Source organism: Taudactylus pleione, unplaced genomic scaffold, assembly GCF_031769625.1.
Source record: "Taudactylus pleione unplaced genomic scaffold, aTauple2 ptg001407l, whole genome shotgun sequence".
Taxonomy (NCBI): Eukaryota; Metazoa; Chordata; class Amphibia; order Anura; family Myobatrachidae; genus Taudactylus; species Taudactylus pleione.
The window spans coordinates 147,108-158,624 of record NW_028285807.1 but is presented as its reverse complement, the minus strand read 5'-3'; the positions used below and the strand labels follow the sequence as shown (position 1 = coordinate 158,624).

At 47.3% G+C, this 11,517-nt stretch overlaps 1 protein-coding gene across 1 annotated transcript in view; it reads left to right on the top strand.

Annotated features, from left to right (window-relative positions):
- Window positions 1-307: 307 nt before the first annotated feature.
- The window catches only part of LOC148442736 (inositol 1,4,5-triphosphate receptor associated 1-like), a gene marked incomplete at its 3' end in the record, with an annotated part of 142,841 nt that continues 131,631 nt past the window's right edge, over window positions 308-11,517 (top strand). Inside the window, exon 1 of the mRNA XM_088463550.1 lies at window positions 308-747. Coding sequence (XP_088319676.1) covers window positions 334-747 — 414 coding nt within the window. The remainder of the gene's footprint in view (window positions 748-11,517) is intronic.

Below are 11,517 nucleotides of genomic sequence, written 5' to 3'. Positions count from 1 at the left end.
ACAATTAGAAGCCGATTGGTTGGTTGCTTTGAGTATCTTCCCCATGTGTTATCTCTCACTAAGGCTTGGTACATCTCGCCCAAGAGGATTTCAGAATGATTTGTTACTAAGTGGCATTTGTATAAATATTCTGCAATGTGTCAGGAGAAGTAATCTCTATATTTACCACCTTTCCAGAATGCCACAAATGGGCTGACCGATCGGAAGCAGAATGATCAGCGGAAGATTTCTCAGGGAAGGCTAACTCCCCGTCCTCACAGCTTTGTAGCAGCCTCCAAGGAGACCCTTTCTGAGCAGAAGGAAAACTTTGACCCACTTAAGCACCTGACCAATATGTACAAAGCTGGATCCTCAGACAGCTACAAACCTCCTTTGTGTAAGACCATAAATAGTTCTGAGCAAGAGTTTGGGAAATCAATTCTGAAGAAACCTAAGGAAAGTGATTTGTTGCGAGGAGGCCACTTACAGGTGCCGGCTGGTCCTAATGTGGGCTTCCATATACCTGCTGATTCCAAGTTTGTATCTCGAGTTGAACTTCTGGATGCTGGGAGCCGGCCTCCTTTATTGAGAGCCCTCTCTTGGGACAGCGTGGCACCCGAACAGAAAAATAAATCTAGTTTGGAGTTACCTGATAAGGATTTCCTTTCCAACCAATATAAGTGTAACGATAAACTTCCCAAATTTACAGAGCTGAAGGATTTTCATATTCAACCAGTACGACTTCAGAAGCTGACCAAGCTGAGAGAGGTAAGAGAACAGCGATATGCACTGTGGTTTCTTCATGGGGATTTTTGGGGCTTTTTGCACATGCTCTGCTCAGAGTCACGATACCTGCAGGGACCTTGGTGCTGTTACATGGATTGTCCAAACATCCTGACTTAGCAAACATGCATGTACTGATGAGAAGACCTGTGCGATGGGTGCGGGAAATGCTCACGATTGTCAGATAATGTCAACACAATCCAATGTTTTTGTCAAATAAGATATGTAAGTGATCTAGAGGGTGCCTGTAATTGAAGGTAGAACCTGAAACATCGCCGCTTCTGAAGTTTGCATGGTTTAAACAGGGCTGTAATGTAATTATTTATAGTATTGTCTGCCAGTTCCTGGCACAGGGAAAGTTATGCAACATTAGAAATGTGTAGACAGCAGTGTGTAGCATTTTTCTTTTGTTTAGTTTTGCTTTTAGAAATGCCTAGCTTAATTACACTCGAAATTCATAGTGTTAACTTCTTTGGAACCAAGAATATCATATCTAGGGGGGGGGGGGGGAATATGTAATTCCACTGCTTACTGTACCTTCTGAACAGTCAATAATTGGTTTGGGATTGTTCCTTAGTAGTCTGCACTTAATACAGTAGGTATTGCAGGAATATAAATGTGTCGATTGTTAAGCAGTGCGCACGCGTGAGCCCCGGAGCGAGCGCACAAAGCACTCGCTCGCATCCAAAAGGGGTGGCTGTCGATGTTGATCGACAGCTCGCCTCGTTTGGAGGGCGGGGTGGGGTGGTAGCTGAGTTGGGCAAACGCCTGCCGTTTGTGGGCGGCCCTACTGACATCACTCATGATGTCAGTAGGTGGACTTCCTGCTCTATTAGAGCAGGAAGTCCACTGGGGCTTGCAGCAATGAGACCCTACCGCAAGGGTCTCGTCGCAAGCCTGATGGTCGCGATGGTCTTGACCATCGCCTGGCCGCTCGCATAAGTTGTGGGTGGTAACCCACAGCTATGCGAGCGGCCAAGAGGCCGCAACTAAAAAAACCAGCGCCCACCCTGATTCAGAGCGAGCGCTTGCTTTTTGCAAGTGCCTTTGAATCAGGACCTGTGTGTCACAGACCCGGTTCCAAGATACCCCAATCTCTTACCGCTGTCCATAACTTTGCCCAGATCAGCACTCACATAAGCCTGCATGACGTGAGTCTGACACAGAGTTAATAAAATTAAAACCACCTGGTCTGTCTACAGAAGTGAATACGCGTCCCAGTATCTCACCCACTTACTATTAAATGCCCAATAATATAACTGCCGCCATACAAAAGATTTCAAGAGTGACCAACTCCAAGTAGGATGTTTCCAATCTCCCTATGCAAATACTATAGAGTCCCAGTTAACTTTATCCAAATAATAACCTATAGTACAGATATGTAGCATGGATACACCAAATCCACAGGCAAAATGGATCCCATAATAATCACAGAAACCAATCTTATTAAATTAAGTAGAATATGAGAAAGATACAGTACTCACAATGCTTAAAGCATATACAAAAACAATTCAAATAACATACAAAGAATCTTCTGCAAATAATTTTCTCTAAATAAAAAGTAAAAAATTAATGAACAGTCTCACTTACATGAACCTGTTTGGGAATTGCTCCAACTTCATGCATCTCCACTCAATGTTAGATTGACTCCTAAAAATTGTACAAAGTTCTGCCTGTGGGATATGGTATGTATCCATATCTGGGTGTCAGGTTGCTCCCTTACTTTTCTTGGCATTCCATGTCAATACAACTTAGGTTTTATGGCCCTTTGTCCAGAGCATGCTGAAACCAACTGCCTGAAAGGAGAAAGTTAAAAGTATGAAGCCCAGAAGCGGTATCATTGCACGTTATGTGCACTGATACCGCTTCTCCCCGATGTATGATCGGGGGTCTGGGTGGTAAATGACAGGGGCGCTATGCGCCCCTGTCATTATCGGCGCTATCTACAAGATAGTAGTGCCGATAGCCTGGGCCATGTATGAACGGTCAGATCGCCTGACCGTTCAGCCCACTGTAGCTGTCGTTATCGACAGCTACAGACTGGCGCTGCCCTATCCCCACAGCAGGGACAGTGCTGTCCCTGCTGCCAGCTCCAGGCTGCACACGGGGATCTCGCGATTCTTGTGAGATCCCGTGCATGTTCAGTGGAGCCGGCCGGGACAGAGACACAGGGCATCAGCACTAGGCTGATGCGCTGTGATCTCTAGCGGGTAGCGCCGGAGGGGGGAGTTAACGCTCCCCCTCTCCGGCCGATGAGATGTTCTTACATCTCATCGGTAGTGCTTCCTGCTTCACCTTGGTAAAGAGGCGAAGCGGGAAGAATTATATCTGCACGTTAAGTGCCGCTATCATACATCTACCCCATTATATCTCCGCAAGGGTAGAACTCTGTTTGTTTTGCTAGGTTTCCTGGCAGTATGTTTCTATGACACAAGGGGTCATCAGGGCTCCTGTTATGTGAGCTGCAGTACTGGTCCTTACCAAAGGTGCTGCTCTTTGAACTCTGGCTCTGATTCAGAGCCGGACACTCTGACAGAGCGCTCTCTCTGAATCAGGGCTGGTCTTTTTTTATTTTTTAGAACGGCCTCCTGGCCGCTCGCATAGCTGTGGGTGACCACGCACAGCTATAGTGAGCGGCCAGCAAGATGGTTGCGATGGTCAAGACCATCGGGCTTGCGACGAGACCCTTTTGGTAGGGTCTCGTTGCCGCAAGTCCCAGAGAGATTTCGGCTCTAACAGAGCTGAAATCTCTCCCACTGACATCACTCGTGACTGCAACTGGCAGCTGGCTACTTAGTCTGTCTGAACCTAGCATTCATTGCCTGCTCATTAATGTTTTTGGATCAATGTTTCTGCCATTGTGAAATGGTGTTACTGGAAGCATCTGTATTCTGTGCCTGCCAAGCCAAGGGAACTCATCAGGTTACACTCTGCTGTTATGTATTCATGTTCCTGGTTCCTAATAACACCTGTGTTCAGTGTCTGCCAAGCTAGGAATCCTCTCCATTCACCAGATTATGATTCTGCTACTTGTTTCTGGATTCTGTCATACTGTATATTGCAAGACTCCTGTGTACATGTATTCTCTGTATTCCTGCAGCTTCAAGTCACCTGTATTTCACAGTATTCCTGCATTATCAAGCTTACCAGCATTCCTCGGTCATGGTACTATCCCTCAATAAACATTAGTCTGAACTTACTACTACTTTATGTGACTTGTGGTTCATCCACAAGTTACAGGTGTTCATGACAGGTACAGTAGAGAAGGAAAATATGGGATTCAAATAATACAGCATCTCATTGCCAACAAAGGGACAGTAGATGTTGATATTTCAGAGGTTTTTTTTTAAACATTATAATATCTCATTTATTCCTTCTTCTTAAAAGGAATTCTGTAATTGCTGGAGGGGTCTTTTGTATAGGATCAGGGCCTGTGACATTTTACAGATCTTCAAGGAATTTGGGGAGTAGATTAACATATCATGTGAACATTGACATATTATTAACAAGAGTCACCATACAAAACTTTATGACCTTCCCATAAACCGTTATCTGTTCCCTGATCTGAGCAGACCACCACATCTGCCTGACCCCCTGTCTCTAAGCAGCTCAGGGGAGATAAACCATAAATTTGAAGAGTGATTCAGTAAATACACATATGTACTTGTGGAATCTTTTCAGACAAATAGGTAACCCTGCAGCTGGATGTTGCACATGAAAGGTCACTCGAAGATCACCATACTGGTAATTAAAATAAATACACTTAAAAAAATAGAGGGTTACATGTTGGCCATTATCTCGTGATCCATAAAATAATCAGGATACAGTGTTTAGTTGCACTCCTCTATACAGTGGGGCACTCGAGCATTGGGCAATATGACACTATTGCCCATCAGTGGCTGACACTACACTGGAGGGATGATGTGGTTCCACATATCCGGATCTTCCAGTTCACTTCTGTATGTAGTAAAAGGCCGACAGGTCAGTGTATATCAGCTTCCACCACAATGATCAATATGAAGTAGAAGTCACATACTATTCACCTACAATACTGTATCTCGCAGCGTGACGGACATCGGCTGTTGCTTACCGGGTCCGACGCAGCTGGGGACCCAGTCATCGGCAGGCAGAGGACATGAAGCCCCTGGCATCCGCTGCCGACAGCCGCTGATCTTGGCCCTCCCCCTGCATCAGGTTGGTGGGTGATGTCACGTTTGCATCCATTATCCACCCAGGAATTGTGTCACTATACAGGTATAAAGCTCATTGGACTATTGCTTAGATGACCCGATGGCCATTGCTTTAGAGACCATTCTTGGAGGATAAGTCTAGATGTTTTAGCAAATATAGAGCAGAAACAAATCATTGATGAATATTAGAAGCTATATGCTGCATTGTTAAATCCTTATTGGATATGCCCATAATGTGACAAAATCGCCGGCACGGTAGACTCTGCGCCTCAGAACTGGGTCTTGCCAATCCTGAAATATGGGCTGAAATCCATTATCCACCTGGGAATTGTGACAGTATACTCTGGCCAAACATGGATGCTGCCGGTAATCAGTCACCAAAAGAATTGCTGGAGCACCTTCTCGCCAGAGTTGAGAAGCAGGAACAAGACCAGGCCCAGAACATGCAGTACTTACAGACACTCATGCAGCAGGTTAACATTGCACAGGCACCACCAGGACAACCTGCACCACCTCCCGCCATATTGATGCAGCCTGCGGGAGCTTCAGCCCCATTAAGCATTCCAAATCCCTCAAAAATTGACGGGGATCCCAAAAGTTGTTGGGGTTTTCTAAATCAATGTTCGATCCAGTTTGAGATCCAAGCTGCAAATTTTCCCACATACAGGACGAAAGTGGCATACAATCATTTTCTAGCTAAGTGGCCAGGCTTTGGCGTGGGCTTCTCCACTGTGGGAGAGGAACAATCCTTTGGTTAATAATTGCGCCAGCTTCTTGGAAGCCTTCAAGAAGGTGTTTGATGAGCCCGGACACACGACTTTGGTGGCATCAGCAATTTTTTGTCTAAAGCAAGGCACTCAATCTGTGGGTCAGTATGCCGTGCAGTTCAGAACTCTTGCCCCAGAGCTTGGGTGGAACAATGAAGCCTTGGTTGCCACTTTCATGCAAGGACTTTCGGAATGGATTAAAGACTAATTAGAAACAAAGAACTGTTCTCATCCCTGGATGATCTGATATCCCTGTGTATTCAGGTGGACCTCAGCCATAAAGAAACGTCTCAGGAAAGAGAACAGACCCGTTGCTACAGCTTCAGACTTGCACCGCACTTCACAGCTAAAGTAATTCAGCAGGAGAAACCCATGCAATTCGGGAAATCTCGCCTTCTTGCTGAGGTCAAGGAGTTGGTGTCACATTTGGCTTAACGGGATCCCCTACTAAGGGGATGGAAGCCGAGGTCCCTGGAGGAGAGAGAAGCTGGAGGCATGGGGCCTGTATGTATGATCTCCTCATCCACTTATATATCAAACGTTGATGAGACCTGTCCAAAGGCGCAGAGTCTAACCAGCTGGGAGGTGTTCACCAGTGACCCCTCCAAGCAGGATATGGGTTTAGGCTGCACCCAGCAGGAAGGTCGCGGCCCTTTGGACAGGTGTCTGATACCGTGGGAGTAGAGACAAATAAACAATGGCCCAAGAGATATACTTTTACCAGAAGCACCTTAGTACTGGGAACTGATACTCATATGGGTATGAAGGCAAGTGCTTGAGGCACTGTAGAGCCAAGAATGGCACTCGTAACTAAACCCTGGAGAAAGGGTATTTGACGCACAGTTGTGCAAAGATTTGGCACTTGTATCGCACACAGGCAAGATGTTCGGACGCACTGTTGCACAAGGAGTTGGTACTGGAGACTCGAGGAGATCTCGTAGGGAACCTGGAACGGGGTAACAGCAAGTATACACAAGGTAGTGACAACGTTGCACAGTCAACTTCCTTCTGTATGGAGACTGGCTTTAAACCTTAAGGTAGCAGATCATTGGTGGACAGCGTCAGGTTATTCAGGTGATGTGAACTGTCATGGCTGCATCCATGACTGCAACCACAGCAACCAAGGCGCAGCTAATGGATGTCCACATGGCTCCAAGTATAATGCTCAGCGAGTCCCATGGGAACGCCCCCGTTTGGGCTGCCACCCCCCGGCCCGCCTTCCAAACGGGGCAAGCTGTCAATCAACATCGACAGCTCGCCCCCTTTGGATCGAGACCCGCTACGACCGGCGCTGTCGGTCGTAGCGGGTCTCACGTATGCGCACGACGGCGCCGTCGTGCGCATGCTCTGTGGGGGGCCCTCGACCCAGTCCGAGCGCATCGGCGCTAACGACCGGCTCTGAATGACCCCCTTAGTCTGAGACAGCCTAACCCTGATTTAACCTTGGATGCTTCTACCATTGGAGTAGGTGCAGTTTTGACACAAAAAGATTCTGCCAAGAGGTGGTACTACTGCGGAATTCTCAGTTACAGAGAGAAACTACGCAGTTGGGGACAAGGAGTTATTAGCAATTAAATTGGCCTTGGAGGGGTGGCACAACTTGCTGAAGGGGGCCAATATCCCAGTTATCAATCATAAACACCTTCTGTATCTCAAGACGGCTCACTGTCTAAACTGCCATCAGGCCAGTTGGTCGATTCAATGATTCTTTGATCGATTCAATCTGGTTATCACCTATCGATCAGGCGACAAAAATATTAAGGTAGATGTGTTGTCAAATGCATTCAGTACTTCTGAGGAGGAGTTCTCTAGTGAGAAAAAGCCCATTCTCGATCCAGCATGCTTCCTTGCTGTGACCAGCAGAGTAAGGGTCCGTCTGGGAAATCATTCATTCAACTCCAGAATTGCATCCAAATGACTCAAGTGGGTTCATGCATCTCGTTTCACTGGGCCCGCAGGGTTCAAGAAAACTTTGGACCCGACAGTACTGGTGGCCGTCTGTTAGGAAGGATGTCATGGATTTCGTAGTGGCCTGTTCCATTTGTGCTCAACCTAAACTCCAGCCTCAGGTTCCTTGTGGACCTTTACACCAACTATCCATACCAAGCTGACCATGGACCCATATTTCTATGTACTTCATTACAGAATTGCCCTCATGTCAGGGATTCAATACCATATGGATAATGGTGGACAGGTTTTCAAAAGTAGCTCATTTTGATCCTTTGAAAGGTCTGCCTTCAGCCCAAAAGTTGGCAGACACATTCATTAAAGAAATTATTAGGCTGCACGGATTTCCCAAGGAAATGGTTTCATACCGAGGGGTGCAGTTTACATCAAAGTTTTGGAGAACACATATTCGGCTGAACTTTTCTTCTGCATATCACCCCTAGTGTAACGGACAGACAGAACGTGTAAATCAGGATCAGGATCTTGAGAAATTTATCAGAATTTAGGTCTCCGCTAATCAGGATAACTGGGTCTAATAACATGGGTGGATTTTGCCCATAATAGTATTTCATGAAACGTCTGGGTTTTCTCTTTTTCATTCAGAATGGGTCCATCCTGCCTTGTTGGAGTTACCCTTTCAGAAAAAAGAAAAAAAAAAAAGGAATCTGTATCTGATGCACAAATAAAATAACTTGTTGTGTATTAAAAATAATTATCCAAGTAATACACAAAGCAGAGCGAAATATATTGTTAAAAGTATAATGAGAAATGTGTCAGTGTGAGAAACAGGTGATTAAAGAAAAGAATATGGAACTCGTTATATAGACAAGTGTCTGTCATATAAGTGCAATAATAAAGGGTTAAATCAATTCCCTGATGCCGATGTCTCATCTCATTACTGATCTAATTTGATGAAGTCTTTTATGTTGGTGAGATCTTCATAAAGGTTTAACCATTATGTATAATACAAAGTCATACAGGATAGTCTCCAGCTAATGTATCATTACTGTATAGCAACTGCTTGTTACATGTATCTAATTATAACAAATATAGGCCCTCATTCAGAGCCGTACGCTCTGCATGAGGGCCGGGCTCCATTTTCATGGAGCGTCCTCCTGGACGCTCGTATAGCTGTGGGTCACCACCCACAGGCTATACGAGCTTGCATTTTGATGGCCACGATGGTCGTGACCATCGCGACCATCGACATTGCGAGCCGGAGCCTGCGGTTGAGGTTTTCAACCGCAAGCTCCGGAGTGATTTTGGCTCTATCAGAGCCAAAATCACTCCCACTGACATCACTAGTGATGTCAGTGGGCCAGCTTCTGACGGGAGGCGTTCCCGTGGGAACGCCCCCGTCAGGGAGGCACGCCCCCGGCACGCCTACCAAAGGGGGCGTGCTGTCAATCAACATTGACAGCACGCCCCCTTTGATCGGACACAACGAGCGAAGGAAAGTCCTTCGCTCGTCGTGTCTGGCGCATGCGCACGACGGAGCTCCCTCCGTCGTGCGCATGCTCAGTGCAGACCATCGACCCACTTGCGAGCGGACAGCCGCTCGCGAGTGGGTCTGAATCAGGCCCATAGTTACCAGTGACATTAGTACCATAGATTACAGCAGGTGCATTTACTATTCCTCAATGCTTCAATATATTGAGTCTTTACTCCGATTAATAATCACATATCAGATGTTTAATACATTTACCTAAAATCTGTTAAAGAATAAAGATCTCATAATGTGTTATGTTTTATATGAGGACCCACTACTGTAATAATCACCGGCTTCTACGCACAGTAGATGGATTTCTAGGTAGCAAACTTGTCTTCAGTGATCATCAGTATATATGAGATATGGTATACAGCACGTGTCCTCACTTCATCAGCTTAGAGTCAGATGTATGGAGAGGACAATTCTGTTATTCCCTCCCCTCAATGTTCATATACTGTATGCTCTAAATGATCATTGTGTTCCATGATTCCGACTGTTACACATCTAGATGGATGAATAATATATAATATATAAAGCGCTTTACGGTCTGAATTTCAGAATCACTTCCACGATCACCTCTGACATGTATAGTAGCTGCAGTAACAGTTACCAGCTCCGGAGGTCTCCAGCGGTGTAATATGTATACATACACAGGGCGGAGTCCTCCAGGGTCACCAGCCACACACTTCCCAGCTCTTGCAGCGGTGTAATATGTATACATACACAGGGCGGAGTCCTCCAGGGTCACCAGCCATACACTCCCAGCTCCTGCAGCGGTGTAATATGTATACATACACAGGGCGGAGTCCTCCAGGGTCACCAGCCATACACTTCCCAGCTCCTGCAGCGGTGTAATATGTATACATACACAGGGCGGAGTCCTCCAGGGTCACCAGCCATAAACTTCCCAGCTCCTGCAGCGGTGTAATATGTATGCATACACAGGGCGGAGTCCTCCAGGGTCACCAGCCACACACTCCCGGCTCCTGCAGCGGTGTAATATGTATACATACACAGGGCGGAGTCCTCCAGGGTCACCAGCCACACACTCCCAGCTCCAGAGGTCTGCAGCGGTGTAATATGTATACATACACAGGGCGGAGTCCTCCAGGGTCACCAGCCACACATTCCCGGCTCCGGAGGTCTCCAGCGGTGTAATATGTATACATACACAGGGCGGAGTCCTCCAGGGTCACCAGCCACACACTTCCCAGCTCTTGCAGCGGTGTAATATGTATACATACACAGGGCGGAGTCCTCCAGGGTCACCAGCCATACACTCCCAGCTCCTGCAGCGGTGTAATATGTATACATACACAGGGCGGAGTCCTCCAGGGTCACCAGCCATACACTTCCCAGCTCCTGCAGCGGTGTAATATGTATACATACACAGGGCGGAGTCCTCCAGGGTCACCAGCCATAAACTTCCCAGCTCCTGCAGCGGTGTAATATGTATGCATACACAGGGCGGAGTCCTCCAGGGTCACCAGCCACACACTCCCGGCTCCTGCAGCGGTGTAATATGTATACATACACAGGGCGGAGTCCTCCAGGGTCACCAGCCACACACTCCCAGCTCCAGAGGTCTGCAGCGGTGTAATATGTATACATACACAGGGCAGAGTCCTCCAAGGTCACCAGCCATACACTTCCCAGCTCCTGCAGCGGTGTAATATGTATACATACACAGGGCGGAGTCCTCCAGGGTCACCAGCCACACACTTCCCAGCTCCTGCAGCGGTGTAATATGTATACATACAAAGGGCGGAGTCCTCCAGGGTCACCAGCCACACACTTCCCAGCTCCTGCAGCTGTGTAATATGTATACATACACAGGGCGGAGTCCTCCAGGATCACCAGCCACACACTTCCCAGCTCCTGCAGCGGTGTAATATGTATACATACACAGGGCGGAGTCCTCCAGGGTCACCAGCCATACACTTCCCAGCTCCTGCAGCGGTGTAATATGTATACATACACAGGGCGGAGTCCTCCAGGGTCACCAGCCATACACTTCCCGGCTCCGGTGGTCTGCAGTGGTGTAATATGTATACATTCACAGGGCGGAGTCCTCCAGGGTCACCAGCCATACACTTCCCAGCTCCTGCAGCGGTGTAATATGTATACATACACAGGGCGGAGTCCTCCAGGGTCACCAGCCTTACACTTCCCGGCTCCGGAGGTCTGCAGCGGTGTAATATGTATACATACACAGGGCGGAGTCCTCCAGGGTCACCAGCCATACACTTCCCAGCTCCTGCAGCGGTGTAATATGTATACATACACAGGGCGGAGTCCTCCAGGGTCACCAGCCATACACTTCCCGGCTCCGGAGGTCTGCAGCGGTGTAATATGTATACAT